This window comes from Rissa tridactyla, chromosome 2, assembly GCF_028500815.1.
Source record: "Rissa tridactyla isolate bRisTri1 chromosome 2, bRisTri1.patW.cur.20221130, whole genome shotgun sequence".
Lineage (NCBI taxonomy): Eukaryota > Metazoa > Chordata > Aves > Charadriiformes > Laridae > Rissa > Rissa tridactyla.
This window is the reverse complement of record NC_071467.1, coordinates 163,150,189-163,170,477: the sequence shown is the minus strand read 5'-3', so window position 1 is coordinate 163,170,477 and position 20,289 is coordinate 163,150,189. Positions and strand designations below refer to the sequence as shown.

Genomic DNA, 20,289 nt, shown 5'->3' with positions numbered 1-20,289 from the left:
GTGCACTGACAGTCAGCACAATGAAGCAGAGTGGGAGGCAGGGAGAGCAAAAGCTCGACTGGCATGGCCTGAATTAAGCCACAAGAAATCTTGTGTTGTAAGGAGGAGAGCAGGGCAAGACCTCTGATTCTATACATCATATTTGGCAACGGTCCCATTGTACATAAGAGGAAGAAAGTGGGACTAATGAGACACATTGTCATGGTCATCATTTGTTCAGATGTGACCTAATACCCTTTTTTAAAATTTATTTTATTTGCTTATGCTGTAAACAGAGGACCAGGCCTTTGCCAGGCATAAATAAATGTATAAAATTGGTCCTTTCTGTTCTTGTATGTCTGTGAAGCACTGACTCTGAGTTTGGCTGTGTATAAAATCACTGTTATTCTGGAGTGAATGTTTCTGTGCTCTCATATGGTAGATGGTGTTCTGCACATTCATCCAAAACACCTCACTTTAAAAAAATAACATTGGCACTTTATGAATGTGTCAAGGTTGGTTCTTTTGTGTGGTCTTATAATGTCCCTGCAGTGTCTCATCATTTATTTCATGTAACGTGATTCACTTGTACAGGTTTTATAGCTGTAAAGAATGACAAGTGTATTAATGTGCTGAAAGAAATATATTAATGTGTAACTACGAGCCATTTATTATTTATGCTGCTGAATCTTTTTACACCCACAGTAAATATTTTCTAACATCAATGAAGCTGCAAAGATTCATCACCACAGACCTGAATTTTTGAATTTTATCTTTGCTCACTACAGTCATACTTCATTTGTGGCAATAAAGGATGTCTCTTGTTTCTAACAAATGAGTCTATCAACTGAAACAAAGATCTGTATTTGTCTGTGTCTGATATTCCTCTCCACATACAACGATTTGCAACTCGGCGCATTCTGTGTAGATCTCAAGTCCATGCAGTAAGGACCAGATTTTGATTAGAAGTGTAGTACGAAATTTGAGAAGTGGTTTTCTTTAACAGTCCGTTCATGTAGCAGAGTATAATTCATTGTGAGAAGCCGTGGCATGGTGTGGCACAGAAGACAGCCATATATGACATCCCTGTGGTAGTTCTAGAGGTGTACTGTCTGTGAAGCTGTCATCAATCTCTTTTGCCGCTTGAACTGTCTTGCTCCATATGGTATGAATCTGTCCTGTTCCACTCTGAAAATTGCTGCCATACCTGGAACGAGAAGGAAAGGTAAATGTTTTACCAGGTAATGGTCATGTTGTCACTGCATTGAAAATGGAGTCAAATCAGTTTTGCAGTGCATGTTGAGAAGGAGGGACTTCAGGTTTATGGTCCAGCAGCCACTCTGGTAGATTAGTACCTTCCTTAAAGCGTATGGTCTTGCATTCCTTACCTAGCTGAATAGTCCCACTAACTTTAAAGTCAGATGCTGAAAGGTCATTGCAATAATTAACGATTACTGGGGGACATTTTTCAAACAACAAAAAGGAGAGATGAGAAAAAGCTTATTGTGCTATTTGAAACCCTCCTGCCTCATATTGAAAGGTAACAAAAAGGTAGAGGTAGACAAATGCAGAGGTTGATGCTAAACTCCAAACTAGAGCAGCTGCCTGTATGAGCAATTAGTTGATAACCCTGTATTTCTGCCATCAAGCTTAATTCTGCCCATTGATTGTCCGTTAGGGATTTAAAGACTTTATTTCTACAAATGAGAGAGGTGTTTCTTTCTCCTCCTCTTCCTTCTCCTTCATCTTTCTCTCTGCCATTTTTCCATTGAAAGCAGGGTAGGGAATCCTTTCTTTGGAATTTACCTGAGTCTCTGCCTCAGTGAGGATGTAGTAAACACCACAAAGTGTTTATGGCAGTTCACATGAACCTACGTTAACTCCATAAGTGCCAGACAGAAGTGAGGTTCAACCAGAAGGCACTCTACTTGCTCTGCAGACCACAGTGCCCTATCGAATCTGTTGTTTGGGTATGTAGCTCTCTTGCTTGTCTCACGCTCCAAACACAGACCCATGGCTGTGTTAACAGACCAATTTGTAATTTTAGATGATGAGCATCGATGTGGTTTTACTTTGGTTAAAAGAAAGAGACCTAAAGAGCCAATACTGGGACCATGACTCTGTGTGATACTTCCATATTGGTGATGTAAATTCCTGAAAGCCAATGGCACTGAAGTAAGAAGGGTATCCATGTAACCAGGTTGTTTGATGAATGATGTGCATTTCTTGTCCTAAGCTTTGTGTTGCGTACCAGAAGAGATGGGTGGCTATTGTGCCTGGAGGGCATGAGCTCTTCACAGCAATGGGTAGGGAACCTGGGCGATAAAACAGTCACTGTAGTGGGAAAAGAAGGCTGGATGAGGTATAGTGGTCTTTTCTTTCTCTGAGGAAGGGAAATGAGGAGAGAACTGGTGTGTTTTCTTTCTTTTTTTTTTCCTTTTTCCTTTTTTTTTGTTTTTTTCCCAATACCCATCTTGAGCGGTCTCTTGATTTTGTAGAGGTCAAGTGTCTGAGAAGAAGAGGTGGCTCTGGCAGACATGACCAAGGAGCAGTCAGCTGGTCCTGGAGGTATTGCCACCCCACACAAACACGTATGTTGGCTGCCTGAGTCTGAATAGAGCTGAGTTTTGGTGTTGCTGGTTGAACAGCACAATGTCATCCTTGTTAGTCACTATTAGTAGGGCAAACTAATTGGCCAGATACCCTCTGGCTAATTCTACCAACTGTGGAGTGGGTTGGGTTGGAGATTGAGAAAACAAACTGTGTAACAGTGGTGCAAGGGCTGGCATACAAAGATTTCCATTACCGGGAATATCGTACCCCATTTATGAGCAGAGCTCATTCCCTTACTAGAAGAGCTGCAGGTCACTTTCCAGTATCTCTTCTGCATAAGAAGCTTACTAAGCCGTGTCATGGTTTCCTTGCTTAGAGGCTTCTCCTCCTGCTTCCTGGATCAGTCTGGGTGCTCATCCTTTCTGAAATGCTTGCTCCCTCCTACCAGTGGAAGATGAGACTGTGACCTCTCATTTTTTTCTTTGTTTATTTGTCTGTCTTCTTCACTTCCATAACCTTGCATATTCAGATGTTCTTACATAGATTGGTTGTGCACGTCTTGCATATGCACCCGAAAAAAACAAGGAATACCACCACATAGGAACAAGCCCACTTTCAAGGTGGCAAAGCTTTTTTTCATGGCAAGTGCAATTACTAGCTTTCTTTGGGTGCTTGGTGATTCCTGAGGCCCATCTCTGCTCCCTGCTGCCTGGCAAGATCTAGTAGTTACCTGTACCAAATGCATCATGGAGGGGTACTGCATCAGCAGACAATCTGCAGTGTCAGCAGCTACAATATTTCTGTCAATCTGTTGTTTAATTGGATTTTCTTCTTTTATAAAACGCAACATTTTCATATCAAATGAGTCAAATTGTTATGGTCAGGAATTGACTAGATCCAGACAGAGGGAATCTTAACGACTTAATGTTAACCACTACAAAGAACAGTTTTGAAATGAAAAGTTCACATTACCACTTGAGAGCCCTGTTTAAAGGCAACCAGTATGTTGGTCGTGGTCATATTGTGTGAATGATGCTAAAGAAATTTTGTCTCCTGCTTTTTGGGATTAGACATGTGTGGGACAAAGAGATCTGGTGGTGTTGACAAGGGTCGATTTGTTGAAATGCGGATTTCTCAAGAAGGGTTGCAATTTTGGGAACATTAACTTGGGAAGGAGATCATCGCCCCAGAAAGAGAAACAGAGAGTTGCATTCATTTGCCTCAGGATATCATGCTGCCTAGAGAGTTAGGACACTTGTTATTTTTGTGAGTTTTTACATATTTAAAACAAAAATGCTCATCCCAAAACCACGATGACACTTCCTCCCCTCTCCCCCCCCATTGCAATCTGAAAATCTTAAAAAATCTCCAGATTCCCAGATGGCAAAATAGCTTTCTGGCTAATTCTCTCATCACTGCATGTTGTTAATTTATTTGCCTTTCTAACCCAGTGATTTTTTTTTCTTTTTCCTTTCTTTGGATAACACACCGCTTTTGGTCCTTGAAGAGTAAAGAATGAAGCCCTTCAATCTTAAATACGAGTAAAGGGAAAGTCCAGGCCATTGCAGGGTGGGAGACAGATGTTATCAGAAGTCCTGTAACATGGCATTGAACTCGGTGTAAGCACCATGTCTGATCTAAAGCTGTGAACACAGACTGTAAACAGGAGTTAATTTATGGATCCCTTTTTTTCTTTCAAAGCTTCTGTGTTGTCCTTACCTTCTGTTTCTGCATTCATCTCTGCTACTAGCATGCGTACTTGTCTTGCTTTTCTCCCTTACAAGTCAGTTTTCTATTTGCTTCCTAAGATCCTTCTGGATCCATGATCCTCCTTACCAAGTTTTTGCCACTTTTTCATAAAGATTTACTCATATCCTGATGTAGCAAGTCAGCAAGGCTGTTTTGGTCTAAGCTGCTCTCCAGCTTGTCCCAAAGTGCAGAATTTCACCTAGTTCCCATTTTACTGAACTTTGATTTCCCAAAAGGTGACCTAACATCTGGGGCAGCTCGCTCCAATCTTCTCATCTTCACCCTTGTCCAGAGCCTTCTCATCCTGTTCCACAAGAATCTCAGTTTGTCAAACCCTTTGCTTTTCCCTCTCTCCCCATGTCATGGTTTCCTTGCTTAGAGGCTTCTCCTCCTGCTTCCTGGATCAGTCTGGGTGCTCATCCTTTCTGAAATGCTTGCTTCCTCCTACCACTGGAAAATAAGACCATGGCGTCTCTTTTCTTCCTCGTCCCCAGAATGATCCGTCCTTCTCTCCAAAGCTCTACTCCGCTCTCGGTGCCTTGTCCTACTAAACTGTCCATCCCATCCCACCTGCAAGAGGGGCTGAAAGACATGTTTTCTCTGTGCCTTACTTTTCCCAGGCCGATCTCTCTTTTCTCAACCCTGATCTCAGTCTCCCCACTTTGCCTCTCCTCTGGCTCATTATTCTAGATTCCTTTGTTCTGATGCCTCCTTTCTCTCAGATCATTTCCCTCATCCCAGCTTTTATTATCTCTCTTCTTTCTTGAGGCCTGATGCAGCACTGCATCTACAGGACTGGGTCCCTTCTTCCCCCTCCCTCTCCAAGCATCTCTGCTAATCCTCAGTTCCACACAGTAACGGCAGGAATTGCTTTGCTTCACAAAAAAGCCAGAGGAGTTATGTTCGTCTGATGGTTTTTCTTTTCCTCCCTGGCTCTAATTTGCGGTGAGTATTTTTGCAAAAGTGCTCATCCCCGAAGCTAACAATAAAACTGTGCGTGTGTGTGTGTGTGAGAGAGAGAGAGAGAAGAGGGAGGGAGAGAAAGCAATACAACAGTCTGGCAATGTGAGGCGGCATTGGAGAGCTGCTAGACCAGGGAAGCTGGCGAAGAGACGCAAACCCCTTACTCTGGGCTCAGCGTGATCCCATTGGTTCCCGAGCCGCTGTTTTAAAGCAAAGAAGAGCCTGGAGGATTGAACTGCACAGCCAGACGCAGACACTCAGCCAAGTTGTCAGCACGCTGGGAGGAAGAGAAGCTCACACACGCACGAGATTGCAGGGTGTCCGCAGCTTGATGTTCGTTTGTTTCCAGGAAGGAAGAACGGAGAGTGAACAAAAAAAAAAAAAAAAAAAAAACCAAACAAAAAAACCCAAACCACAACAGAAAAGGGGGAAGGAGTCTGATCCAGTCCAGCAGTCCCGAGGGGAATAATGGATGTGACCATATCTCAGTTCATCTTAGAAGAATTTGATGTCAACTGCAGCCTCCTGGATCGTTTACAAGAGACTTTTTTAGAGAGTTCCTCTATCCCTTTCCTGGGCTTTGATGGTAGGAAACATTACCTAGCGAGGGGCTCGGAAAAGCTAAGATTCCGTTTGCTTTGTGATGCAAAGTGTGTCGCTTTTGTGCTTTCTCAACTGCTTCTTTTTCCCTTTCTGTCTCCTTTTTTAACGCAAAAGGTCCGTACTGCAATGCCACCACTGATCAGATCGGGACCTGCTGGCCCAGAACCTCTGCGGGGGAACTAGTAGAGAGACCCTGCCCGGAGTTCTTCAATGGGATCAAATACAACACCACAAGTAAGTACAAACTCCTTTCCTTCTCCCTCAGGTCTGGTGTTGAGAAAGCGCCTGGGGAGACCCAAATATATTTTCCATTAAAAAAAAAAAAAAAAAAGAAAAAAAGTGTTAGCCTGGGAATCAACATTTCCTCTACATTCCAGCCTGTATATTTAAAATTCCTGCCTGGAATGATGCAGATTTCTCAAAAGCAGAGACTTTTGGACATTGATTCCTCTTTACTGCAGTGTATTTAGGTAGATCTGGGGAAAGATACCCTCTGCAATCTAAGGACGGTATACTGTGCTTTGTGTGTTTGTTCATGTGTAGGTATGTGTAGCTGAAAGTATTTGTAGCAGTGCTTCAGCCAGTTGGATAATTAAAGAACCTTTGAGTTGTGAAGTACTTAGTCTTAACGCCTAAGAGCTGTATTTTGAAAAGATCTCCCTTTGAGATCTGTCTGTGTGAACAGGGGGACAAACTGGGCTGGAAGTCGTACCCAACAAACATAAGGCTGAGGTCTGGAATCTGTTTAGTAACTTCATCAGCGGTTGGCTTATGAGGCTGGCGTGGCTGCATCCTTACTGCAAGGGAAACAGTAGAGGATATCAAGAGGCGAATAATATTCAAAGCAAGAGAGTATGGGGGCTCCTTAGAAATCTCTTGGAACTGATGCTTTAGTCTTAGAGGTAAACAATCACGATGACTCACTAAAAATTTGTTATTCAGGCTGTCGGACCCAGGCACTCATTTCCTTTTCCTTATCTGTCAATACTGTTCAAACCTTTCATTAAGAGTTTTTAACATATTAGTTCCAAATATGTGTACTCACTTGTTTATCACTCATTTTTTAAGACTACTCGGTCTGCTTTTGACTGTGGGGAGCATTTCATTCCATGTTTCACTCTGAACTGTTGCTCGGGTGTTAGCAGTCTAATTTTCAGGTAGCGTTAATTTTATGGGGCTAGCGTTCTCAATAAGTCCTGTAAAAAAATGACCCTGTCATCTTAGACTGTATTTTTTAACTTGTGACAATGAATATATTCTTTCCCCAGCTCTAGGTGTCAAGGGTCAGATAACTAGACAAAAGTTCTGTGTATTTGCTACGCGAAACAAAACCCTTTTCCAGATTTGTTCTTAAGGTCCAGCTTTTGACTCCTTGACTTTGAGCAGAGTAAAGAGGTTACCTCAGAGAACTGCAAGATCATCCCCAAACCCTCAAATGGGTTCTCTGACCCGTGCTCTTTGCAATAAAACAGGTGGGAACATGCAAAGGGCTGGGTTATGCTCTCTTTGATTATAGCAGGTAGTCTCCAGGACCTTACAATTTCAGTCAAGATCAGAAGAAAATTTCTGAGAATTAAGGACAGCTCAGCAAGTTGGTCAGATCCTAAAAGAGCAGCCATAGGAAAGCGTACCTCAAAGGAGTATGACTTTTTTTTTCCATTTCCTTTTTTTGGTGGGTCAGTATTTCCACTGCCTTATTTTTGTTTCTCTAGAAGGAAAGAAAGGAGGAGGAAAAAAAAAATGCATTATGGATGATTCCTTATTTATATCATAAACACAATGGAGACAATTTAAATATTTTTCCTGTGCATGGAAGGAAAAAATCTCAAATACTCCATTTTATTTTTATAAGCTCTGTTAGTGCTTTCAGTAGTTCATCAATGACCTGATTTAAAGTTCTTCCCCTCTCCACTCCTTCTCAATGGTGGCTAATGCTTGTATTATAGAGCTAATAAATTTTCTTAAATTCGCTGCTCTTAAAACAATGGCATGCTAATTAAAGACTGATGAAAATATATTATTGAAACACTGAAGCATTATTTTGTCATAGTCTGGGGAAATGGACATTTTTCTCCTTTCGACATAAAATGTGAGTAGTCACATTGAGAATGTGCATGCCTGCAGGACTGATTGGTAACGCCTACTGCTGTGTGTGTAGCTTGGAATAGAAAACCAAAGCACACCGAAGCCACCGTAAGTGGCTTTCACTTGATCTTAAACTCTTCCATCTGTGTAGCTCCTCCAAGCCGTGGCGCAGAAAAGGGAAGGACTGTGCTATTTGAGTCAACTTGTAAAGTTGGTAGCTTCCTGGGTGATAATAGTTGGTGATTAAGGCTTGGGAAGGCAGGTTAAGATTCGAATACGGAGGTGCAATCTCTTTTGTAATTTGAAAGACGCAGCAATTAGTACGTGCAGAATATGTCCACAGTTTGGGAACACCAAATACTGACATGGTGTGACTACTTTGACTTGCATTATTTCACCACCTCAGTTCGTGAGCTGACTAGAGGGCCATTTGAAATGAACCCCAAGGTTCTTAAAACCTAGACTGTGCACCTCGTGCAGATAATAAAATAAGCACAGACAACTGATAAAAAACGGGAAATGGATCTTACAGATTTCAGAAGTGAATAAACCATCTGCAAAGTGAAGGTTTGAACAGGAGATGGCTTGGATCAACGTGAGATTTCTGCCTAGGACATGTGGTGTAGGTTTGTCCTGTTTTGTTTTGCATTTTGGTGAGGCAAAGGGAGTAATGGTGGTGTGTAATATTGTACTGAATTGTTTTTAAGAGCAAAATCAGCCAAGTCTAGAAAAACCACTGTGCAATGTCTTTCTTCTACTAAGGACTTATCCAGTTCTAGGTTGTAACTCAGCTATTTATTATAGTCATGCATCCCGTGTTTGCGAGCTGCCACCTTTACGGAACTATAGTGTACCTTTAGTTTGGTTTTGTATGTCTGTGAGTATATTTCCCATTGTAATGTGTGTAAAACTTTTGGATTAAGAGATTTTTTTTGTCGTTTTTAGAAATTAAGCTTTCAAAGATGCCAAGTTCCTACCAGTTTCATAAAAGTAGCTCATCGGCTGGAGGGAATGAACCCAGTAGCATTTCCCATAAATGAAAGCATTTGCATTGTAGACACTAGAAAATCCAGACTTGGAAGTGCCCGAACTCTATGAAAAACTTGTACCAGACTCAGTCAAGCACAAGACTGGCAATCCAGGCTGCCCAAGTTCTGGTACTCCTGGGGCTATTTCTGTGCGTTATTGTAGTCTCTGCGCAGGTAGTGTACGGAATTAAACACAAAATGCAACCAGTAGTTCCCATCACCACAGATCAGCGCATCAAAGGCTTTGGATGGAGCTGCCCTGGCTTGGTATCCATCTCGTCAACTGTCACACTTTGATTGTTGCTCTAACTGAGAACCCCTGAGTGCTTGGGTGGGGAATGCTATCAGACCCTGCAACGTGCCAGCAAAATTTAATGAAAGAGTATTTCAGTCAAAAAAATTAAGAACAAGAACTGGTGCATAAAAAAAAAAAAAATCCCCTCCTGTTTGCCACTATAGGATAAACTGTTTGCATAAAATATTTCCATCCTAACAGCAAAAAAAGTCCCCTGGTGATTTTCTGTGTGTGTCTGTGTTTCTGTGTCTCTCTTGGGAACTGCTGAGTGACTCAGATAAGTTTCAGCTGGAATCGTAAAACAAAGTCTGTCAGCCTGAGAGTATTTTTCATCTCCAACACTTTGTTATTTTGGTGATTTTTTTTCTCTCTATTTGGGAAATAAAGTCATGCTGACAAACCAAGATCTGGCTACCCTGTGGTGTGATTTGTAAATATAGGCAAAACGTTTTTTGACCAATGGTCTGAAAATGATGCCATCCACTTACAACTTTGCAATTGTGCAGTAAAGCTTATGTATTATTCTCAAAGGAAAAAAAAAAGGCGGGGGGGGGAATGTATGTGTTGGTGCAGTGTGTGGCTGTGCACTTGTCTCTGCTCAGGATCTATATTTAGCTAAAGATGACAATATCATTGCTGCCCTCTAGATTTGTTTATGCTTTGACAGCGTGAAGCTTTTATTCTTGTTTTAGGAAACAGATTAATTCACTTACTAGGACATTCTGGAGCTTGATTAATTCAGCAAATGGGCAGTAATGAGACGCTTTTTGCTGCTTGCAAAAATGTGGTCGTACATGCAAGTACTTACAGCATGTTACAGGCTAAAGTATATCTACTTTAGCTCTTTCCTTTCCCTACAAATTGCCCTGTGCAGTGGGGAAATCCAGGATTAGATGTTCATCTGCTGGACAGTAAGTGTTGACTCTTGTAGCCTTCGCTGTCTGATTCGAGTTTGTCGACACCAGCCAGCGCAGCGGAGGGGGATTCCATGGGAGACCTGTCCGGCCGGGGCTGGTCAGCTTCGTTTGTGCTGGCTGCAGGCAGGTGGAGGCATTGGAAGACCTCTGGCTTGCAGATTAAGACACACAAATCTAGGTGTTTCCACGTAGGTATCAACAGCTAATTTAAGTATCTAAGCTGTAATACAAGTTAGTGGAACTCTGATACAGAAGATGAAGCCTAGAGAGTTACTCAGCTCAACCTAAATGTACAGATCAGTTCAGGAGCCCTTGCAGAAGTGTTAGTGTCATTTGATGTGGCCAGGGGTATCTTGCCTGGTACCTAGTTCCTGTTTCAGAGGGCCCAGGCCTTGTGTAGGTTTATCTTCCAGGTAAATATCTTGTGGTTATCTTCTAGGCCGCATAGGTGCTGCAGATACTCTAAGACAAATGACACGATGCCTGTGTTTGGGCACCTGGGTGTCTGTCGAGCTGAACTGAATCCAGAGCTGGGGATTGACATTAGGAGTCCAGACTGCTTTTGTGATCAACAGGAACAAAAGGTCTCTATAGCTCTAACTCTCTCTCTGCAAATCCTCCCTCTGTCTGTCAGTATAGGAAAGCTGTTTCATTGAGATAGCCACTTCAAATGAGTGTTTTGGGTACTACAAAAAGCATCCTCATCTTCTTCAGGGGCTATGCTGCTGAAAACAGGCACATAAGTATTGCTAAGCTACCCCTAACAGATGGGGTTTTGGTCCCTCCTTGCCTACTCCTTGTTCTAAGGGTACGCACATCACAGTGTACACACACTGTGTCTTGGGGTGCATCAAGCACGGCATAGCTAGCTGGTCAAGGAAGACGAGTGTTCAACTCTACAATGCACTGCTGTGGCCCCACCTTGAGTCCTGTGTGCAGTTTTGGGCACCTCAATATAAGAAGAACATCAAACTATTAGAGTGTGTCCAGAGGAGGGAGACCCAGATAGTGAAAGGCATTGAGGACAAGACTTAAACAAAGCAGCTGAAGTTACTTGGCTTGTTCAGCTCGGAGAAGACAAGGCTGAGGGGTGACCTCATCGCAGTCTATAACATCCTCAAGGGGGGCCGCGGAGGGGACGGTGCTGATCTCCTCTTTCCAGTGACCAGCGACAGGACACAAAGAAACAGAATGAAGCTGCATCAGGGGAAGTTCAGACTGGACATCAGGAAAAGTTCTTCACTGAGAGGGTGGTCAGTCACTGGAATAGGCTCCCCAGAAAAGTGGTCACCGCACCAAGCCTATTAGAGTTCAAGGAGCATCTGGACGACGCTCTTAGTCACATGGTTTAGTTTTAGGTAGTTCTGTGATGAGCAGGGACTTGGACTCAATGATCCTTATGGATCCCTTCCAACTTGAGATATTCTATGATTCTGCGATTCCTTGGTGGCCCTCTAACCGGCTGCCTTGTTGAACATTATTTGAATAGCGTTGGTGACTTAGCAACTGGACTGTTGTTCACGTGGATGGACATGGGAGAAAGAGCCATTGGCACAGGTATCACGGTTGTCCCTATTGACATGGCTTATTCCACATTGAAAGAAAAATTTCTGGAGTTCTTTGTTGTCTCATCAAATGAATTAATAGCTCTTCTGTTTTGCATCCTCTCTCTTTTGAAAGGGGTTAAAGAGATTATTTAATTTTTTAAAGAGTAAAAGAGCTAATTTTCATAGGTTAAACAGCCATTCTTTCATCGAGATTTAACCTCTGCCACTTTTCTTTCTGATTAATTATTGTTCAAAGTTCTTCGGGAGTGGTGGCTTCAGCTTGCAAAGAAAACATGAGCCTTGCTTGGAAATTGTTGTCACAGAGTCTTGTTCATACTATCTGGGTAAGACCTGTCCCGATAATTAGAGAAATGTGCACTTTTACGAGTGGCTGGCCTAGAGGTTCAATTAACATTTTCACTTGTGTTTTATCTTGTGTATTTTAGTGTCTTGAGCGCTGCTATTGATCACGTTAGCACGACTTTTTCCTCAAAGGTTATTGTGGTTTGATTTCCAAAGGGTGCATTTTTGGAAGCTAAGTCCCTTTGTAAAAGCCAGGGGCCCTCTATGCTCTGGTGGCCTTTCATCTTTATTGGAGAGAGAGAAATAAAAACTCCATCAACACGGCCTTGTAAGCACGATTTCTAGAGGTACAGCTGGATGCAGCGAGGAGATGCAGCTGAGGCGTGGACTGGGGAAAAGGACAAGGTGAGAGGAAGCATCCCAGCCTGAGGCGACAGGTGCTAAGCAGTTCTGATGCACTGCCATTTGGATTGAAGGGCTCTCTATTTAAAACACATGTCTGAAATAAGAGTTTCAAAGGTCAATTGCACAACTTTCTCTTTTTGCTATGCAATGCGTGTGTGTTTTCAGGCTCAGAAAAGTACTACGAAGCCTTAAAACTACTCGCACCTCATGCCTCTTCTGTAACCTTGTTAGATGTCCAGAAGGGTTTTATTCCAGTGGAATGCTCAATGACAGAAGGAGATTTGGGGTAAGGAGAGATGTTTTGTGCCAATTTTAATTATGGACTCACTAGAAAAAGGCTGTTAAAAAAAAAAAGAGTCCGCAGTCTTGCAGAAACCATGTTTTAGCCATCCTGGGGTGATGAACACAATATTTTCGGCTAGGGAGTCAAGAGTACGTGAAAGTTAAAGGAAGGACACAGATGAGAAACCAAACAAACATGACAGAGGGAAAAGAAGGCTGGAATAGGAATTCCGGGGGAGGGAATAAAACATGATTTTTAGGCTTGTAAAGCTTCTCTCTGAGGAGACCAAATCTGCAGTTGATTAGGTCAGCTTGAATCCAATAGCTTTGTATCCAGATCAAGATTTCAACCATCTTTGTTCACTTCTTTTGCTAGCTTAGGTTGAATTCTTCCACAAATACATCAGTGGGAGGCTCTTGATTTCAGTGCATGCACAGATGGGAGAGGCTTTACTTTTTTTTTTTCCCTCAAGTTTTTTGGTGTTTTTTTTTTCTTTCCATTGTAAAGCATAATTTGTGGTAAGAGATCAGTCTGATTTTGCAGTTTGGAAGAAGAGTACTGAAAACAATACTTAAAAGGAGAAATGAAAATAACCCATCTTTCTTTCTCCCGCTACTATCATCCTGTGAAATGTGATTTCTTCATTGAGCACAGAATAATTGCATATAGTAAAATAAGAAGGTCGTTACTGTTACTTCAGTCCTGTTCAGGGACCTTTCCTCCAGCTAATTAGACAATGATTAGTATTTTTGTTCTTCACTAGTAAGTTATGAGGTGGCTTTGCTATGAGCCTATTGTGTCTGATATTGGGATTCTCTTAAATTTAGGCTTGACTTTTGAAGTAGACTTCACACATTTCCCAGAGCCAGGACCTGCTGCTGCCATTCTGCATCAAGCCCATCTGATCCTCTGCCAAAGTCAGTCAGAGCTGACAGCGGTAGCAGGAGGCCTGGTCCTTTGCTTTGCCCCTCAGGGTGCAGACCCTGAACTTGTGGCAGAGGGGTCACCTCATCACCCGGGATGTCTGGGGAAAGTGACTTGTTGCAGCAAGAAAGCGATGACAGGTCTCTGAGAGGGCTTTGAGCCTTGTGGCCTCCAGGAGAGCCAGCAAACACAGGGTTGCCCGCATTAGTTTTGGAGGCTTCCCTGACCCTCTCTCTAAGGAAGCTGCCCCATCCAGCCATCCGTCACTTGCAGGAGATAGCGAGCTGTTGTCTAAGCTGACAGCAACTACCAGCTGGCAAACAGATGGACTGAGGTTCAGTTTCTTCCCACAAGTTAGGAATTAGACGATACTTGCAAAATCGTGTGCTTCTGTGGCCATGGGAGGAGTGGGAGAGGGAATGGCTCAGGAACGTATGGGGAAGGGAAATAATTGAATACGTTACAAAGGGACACAAAGCAGGAAATCCTCATCTCACAATGTCAAAATGAGAGGAGAAATCCCCTCAGCTACACCTAGTGTGGGGACTCTCTTGTGGATGTGGGATTTCTTGTTTTATTCTGCTTTATGACCCATTTTCCATCCAGACAAGCTGTGGGAGGATGAGGTCTGAAACCCTGCTGGGGAAGGTGAAATCAGCCTGTTCTCTCCAGTCGCTGAACACTTGAGACTGACTGCGGCTCACTGGGTTTCAGCCGCTGTGTTTATTGTCACAAAACCTTAGGGAGAGTGTCACTGAAGGAATGGTCACCCGTAGTTCCCCCTCTCAGCCACAGGGTGTCACTTAAAGTGCAGGTAAAGTAAGTGTCCACTGGCATCTGCACTGAGTCACTTGGGGGTGGAAATGATGGATGGGGTGACAGAAAACTGGTGTGAATAGTGGTCCTGGACTTTGTCCTGCTCTAATTACCGACAGTGCTGCCTCTGCAGCTTCCCCATCCTGCTGGGTGTTAAGAGAGACTCACGGAAGTGAACTGGGGACAAGGACACAGAGGAGGAGGAGGTGGAGGAGGTTCTGGAAGGAATCCTGCTGTCCCTGTCATTGTGGAGCGCTTGCTTGAGAGCAGGTCACTGGCTGAAGGTAAGTGCGTTGTGGTGGTTTCACCAGGGCTGCTCTGAAAGGCTAGGGGAAGGGAAATGTGAAGCTCTGTTCCCAAGCAGGTGTGTGCTATGTTAGATGTGGAGCTCTGCAAAGCATAATGTAGCCGTTCAGGGGTGAAGCAACTCCACCAAAGAAGTTTAAGCAGTCAACAAGAACCTGCATTTGGATGACACAGGGATTCTTCCTTGCTGGACACACCATGTTCATTGCTGTAGTGCTTCCTAATTCATCAACCTGATCTCTCCTGCCTGATTGCTGTCCCCTGGCAGGGACTGTTAGATTCTCCCTGTGGACCCTCAGGTATTTGACAGATGCTCTAAGTGCTCACACATAACACAAGTAACAAATAGGTATATTACAAGTGGGACAATAACTTCCTCAGCTGTGACTCTTTAACTTGCCTGTTGCTCATGGGGAGGGTGTTCTGCAGATCAGTAAGTCCATTGACTGGATTTAGGTTCTTCGTATTTTCCTCTGTGTTCTTCAGCGGCATGGAAGTATCTTTGCTGTTCATGTAATGGTGAATCTTTGTGACTTCTGTGGCTTGGAAGAACAGTACTTTAAGCTGTGTCCTGGTCCCAGTAAAGTTCTCAGACTCCAAAAGTCATGTAAGACTTTACTCATGGTCTGTTGTCCTGTGAAAGGAAAACTCTTACTCAGTTTTGGACCCCAACATTGCTTGCGACTTCACATCCAGATTAGGATAGCCATTTTTAGTAGCTTGAGAAGGCGATGAGAAGTATGATTTTCCATGGAAATTGGAGGGGAATGGATTTTTAGTCGGTATTTTCCTTTTTCAGTGCACTCTCATTCCCCTCAGATGTTACTTACGGAGTTAGTAATTGGTAGCTTTTGGGACAAATTACCAAAATCAATAAAACTCAGATTGGTTTATGCTGAATTCTTTCTCTGCTGTGCTGGGAATAACTGAGGGCCAGATGCTGCTCCATATGAGACTTGTGCAGTGAGAAGCAATCCACTGAAGCAAATGATAAGAACAGAAACTCAATGTTTTGTGTTCGTTTTTTTTAAAAAAGCCAGAAAAAACCTCTCCAGATCTCATGAAGAGTTTTCCTGGGAAAATGGAAGAAGAATGAACCATTCTCAATGCAGTTGCATTGTCTAAAACCCCTGGTGGTTGGAAAGCACTGACCACACAGTGACACAAGACTTAATGAAGTTCCTTATCCTCCTGAGTCAGCCAGGGAGCAAGTAGAGATTTGGAAAACAGAAAATGTTTTATGGAAATGAGACAAACAAAGAAAATAGGAAATTACTTTGCTGGTGCATCATCACCATTTTAACTAAACTTAGATGTGAACTCCTAGTGATTCTTTTTCTCACTGCTAAGAATTTTAATTTAACTTAATTATTGCTGAATTATGCCAGTAATACCTGAAACATCAGCATTTGTGTATTTCAAAGTACATAATGAGCAGTAATGACTGCTCATTACTTTTTGCAGAATCTCCAGGCTTGCCGCATTGATTGCTGCTTTTCAACTAGAGCAGCTAAGGCAGAGTTTGGAAGCAGAGGATATTTTCAAGGATCCTAGTTTCTGTGCTGATCTTAGTACACTTGACCAACCAAATGCTCTTAGCTGTACTTGGAAACCAATGGGGACAGCAGGTGTTCAGTTGCTGGAAGTGGATTTCTAGGTATCGTAAACTAGGGACACCCTATTCCTTTCCAAGACAACGGAATAAAAGGCAGTGGATGATGGGGGTGATGAAAAGCAGGGGCACTTCATAGAGTCCTCCTAGTGTTAGGCTTCCATAGAGAAAGTGCCTAACAGGTTCCTGTCTGGAAGGACTTTCTTCTGTCCCAGGTGCTCTGGAGGGAGGTGGCGAGACCCTTGCCTTGGAAAGCCCTTTTCTTCAAGGGCTTATAGAATCATAGAATCGCCTAGGTTGGAAGGGACCTTTCAGACCATCTAGTCCAACCATCAACCTAACTCTGACAACAAACATCACTAAACCATCTCTCTGAGCACTACGTCTACCCATCTTTTTAAAACCTCCAGGGATGGTGCCTCAACCACTTCCCTGGGCAGCCTGTTCCAATGCTTGATAACCCTTTCAGTGTAAAAATTTTTCCCAATATCCAGTCTAAACCTCCCCTGGCACAACTTGAGGCCATTTCCTCTTGTCCTATCGCCTGTTACTTGGGAGAAGAGACCGACCCCCACGTGGCTACACCCTCCTTTCAGGTAGTTGTACAGAGCGAGAAGGTCTCCCCTCAGCCTCCTCTTCTCCAGGCTAAAGAACCCCAGCTCCCTCAGCCGCTCCTCATAAGACTTATTCTCCAGACCCCTCACCAGCTTTGTTGCCCTTCTCTGGACTCGCTCCAGCACCTCAATGTCTTTTTTGTGGTGAGGGGCCCAAAACTGGGCCTGTTCTGAGCGCTCCCTGCTTCAGGATGTGGATGGTGGGAAGCTGCAGGGATTTGCGCAGAGGTGCACCTGCCCTGTGAGTGGTGTGGGACTGCGTGGGAGGCAGGTAACACCGCCGCCACATCACAAGACTTCTGTAGAGTAAACTCCTTTATTTCTTCCGTGTCAACACTTTGTACTGAAGAAAGCCAGGTTCCCACAGATCCACATTTGGTTCATTTTGGCCATCAAATCTGATCTTCGTAATTTCCCACTTCACATAAACCGCACATATAAACCAGTTGCCCCGTTACTGCGCCAGTATTTGACAAATGTCTCCCTCTCGTTAGGCCTCTCTAAAAATGAACATTTCTACCTGTCAGCTGGAAGCATTGTGACAAAGCTGACTGTGACTAAGGAAGCCTTCTTTGCAGCACTAAAATAAGAAGGCTTTTGGCTTGTTTTGTTTGAGAAGTGAGGGAACAAAGTACTGTTTGGATCTGCCTTCTGTTTCAAAGCCCAGGTCTCAAAAAGGACAGGGATGGATCCAAATGCAGCTATGGTGGTGCATTGCATTGCCCAGCCCAAGGGAGAGAAGCTGTAGCAGAGTAAATGCTGAGTTTTGCTGCTGTTCTTATTCTTCCTTGGGGGAGAACTAAAAGATCACTGCCGAGGTCTTATCTTGTAGTTAAGTCATCCCCATCCACCTACAAACCCATTCTCAGCCTGGTCTTGTCTTTCTCATCCTAATCTGTTCTTAATCCCTTCATCTCTCCTGTATTCATTGCATGTTTCTCCTGTAAAATAAATTCCGGCAGCAATAATAATAGCGGTTTTATTCTCACACAAGCACTTTGTTTTATTCCTTCAGTGAATGCTGAGGGGAATAAAAGGGTCTGTGAGCTGAATCAGAGGTGAGTGTGTCAGAAGAGCACAGGCGTCATAGTAGTGTGTTTCAGTTTATAATGTCATGGGCATATGTAAAATGCTCTCCTGTAACTAGAAATATGATTAATAATAGTTTGATTTTTCAGTGAATGGGTGTAAAGTAGAAATTCCTGGTTTACTGATTCTCTGTTAGATCTCAGATGCGGATCCATGACTGAGTTGCTGTGATTACGTCCGCACACGGACAAGCAGAGGTGGAACACCTGACCACGCTCGTTCCAGTTACAGGGACAGGGCCTGGAGAGAATTTGTGTTGTTATTTTTTTCATCACTTCTTCACCTGGTTGGGTAACTGCACTCCTCCTGTCTGCCTTTAATGCATTACCTCTTCCAGGCTTTCTGTCGACACCCCAGACTCGGTTCCCCATTCCCTGCAGTAACCTGACTGGCACAGAAAGAACCGTGAATGGGGTAGACACATGAATGAGTCAGTGATGCTCTGTGACCATATGGAAATCGACTGTGCGTGCATTCAGCTTCTGGTACACCTGAGCTAAAATTCACCTTCTGAAATCTCAGGGAAATAAAATTGATTTCCCCGTGGTAAGTTTGTTATGCGTCCAAGTCCTTAGTTTCATGAGTAGCTTTGAAAACTTTACTCTGATTTTACCAGTTACTCCTGGAAATGAAGAGTTTCTAGTGATTTTTGGCACTGAGCTGAGGATATCCTGGCTTTGCTTGGTGAAAATAAACATAGTGTGGCAACATGCCATATTGCAAGTTGGACTACATGAACTGCGCTGCTCCTTCTAACCAGAGTTTCTATGGTTTTGTGATATCCCTGCAGATTTCAAATGGATCCTTCAGTGGTCTCTATCATCAGTGTTTTGTTCTGCATGGACACCTGTGACATGGCACTTAGTGGTGGTGTTTTCTAGTTTCTAGGACACTTGAGCCATAAGCAGAATATGAAGAATTTGTATTACATGATGTGTAACAGAGCAAGAGTAGTCTCATTCTCTTGTTTGGATTCCATGTACCTATTGATGTATAACATGTAATTTTTCTGCACCATTTTACTTGTTTTAGTTCATCCTTTGCTTGCTTTTAGAGCAATCAAGTGAGTCTCACAGGGCACTGACCTTTGTCTAGTTGCCATGTTACCTTAATGAAAATCAGCTGGAAAAGGCAGGGCTAATTGCTTCAATTTAATCCTGAAACGTTGATGACTCATTGATGGCTCATTCAGAAAAGCAGATACTCAAGGTAGAAGGACCAGATAAAAATAGCTTTCTTGAAGTGAAGTTAAGCAGTTTAAGTGCTGGAAGTTTCAAATGCCTAGGTGTTGCATGCTGTTTGCTGGAAACTTGAGCTCTGACTTTGGTGTCCATATCCTCTTCTACCTTGGGGTAAGAGGAATAAACCTGTTCAACTCTCAGAAGAGAGCACCAGTGACTTGGTTCAGACATCCTTCAGACAAACCTGGGGCTTGCATCCAAGCAGCGAGTTAAATGTCTGATGCAGGAGCTCTGCCACACCTGGGAGGTGACACTTTCTGAGGCCAGCTGGGAAATACGTACAACAGTTCTCAGAATTAAAAGATTTTTCATCTCCCTAGGACTGACTCACTTCCACTGTTGATTTATTTCACTTCTACAAAAGGGAAGGAATTACAGAAGGTTGCAGGAAGAGTTAAGTATGAGGGAAAAAAGGATAGAGGCAGAGCAGAGCAGAGCAGAGCATCAACCAAGCAGACTGGGAATGGAAGGGGAGGTTAGTGAGGTGAAAGTGAGCAGGGAGACAGAGACCTTGTGCCTGGAGAAGAATGGAGAAGCCTGGAGAGTCGCTATGGGAATGTGTGAGGGTGGAGCTCCTGCAGAAGGCTTTAGTGAATGGGTTAAGTGATTTAAAATGCAGAAATGCCATTGTGCAGGAGTAAGAGTTGGCAGTGTCGCGTGGAAGGTAGCGCAGAGGTGAGAAGCAGAAACCAGCTCCTAGACAATTAAGGACAAAGTGTTGTGAGGTTAGACGGAAAGGTGGTGTAACTGAACACAGGTGAGGAGATGAAAAGGTGGCATAACAGAACACAAGTGAGGAATGGCTCAAATATTAGTGCTGCCAAAGAACGCAGTCCACGAACCCTGATGGAGGGAGGGGGCAAGCGTTAGGTGACACACAGAAGGTGTTTCTGGGGAAGAACTGTATTGCCATGCCAGCCGGCTGCCAGCTGTAAGACAACAAGCAAAAATATCCCAAAGAACAGCAGGTGGGAGAA

General features: G+C 43.4%; 1 protein-coding gene across 5 annotated transcripts in view; it reads left to right on the top strand.

The window, feature by feature from the left end:
• CRHR2 (corticotropin releasing hormone receptor 2) overlaps positions 1-20,289 on the top strand; it is a 166,988-nt gene that overhangs the window by 46,495 nt on the left and 100,204 nt on the right. For 3 of the 5 annotated variants that reach the window (XM_054192198.1, XM_054192195.1, XM_054192197.1), the window contains exon 3: positions 5,962-6,081. In XM_054192198.1, coding sequence (XP_054048173.1) covers positions 5,962-6,081 — 120 coding nt within the window. Of the gene's footprint in view, positions 1-5,289; positions 5,831-5,961; positions 6,082-20,289 lie in introns of those variants that run through there. The other 2 variants (XM_054192196.1, XM_054192199.1) reach the window with 2 other exon arrangements.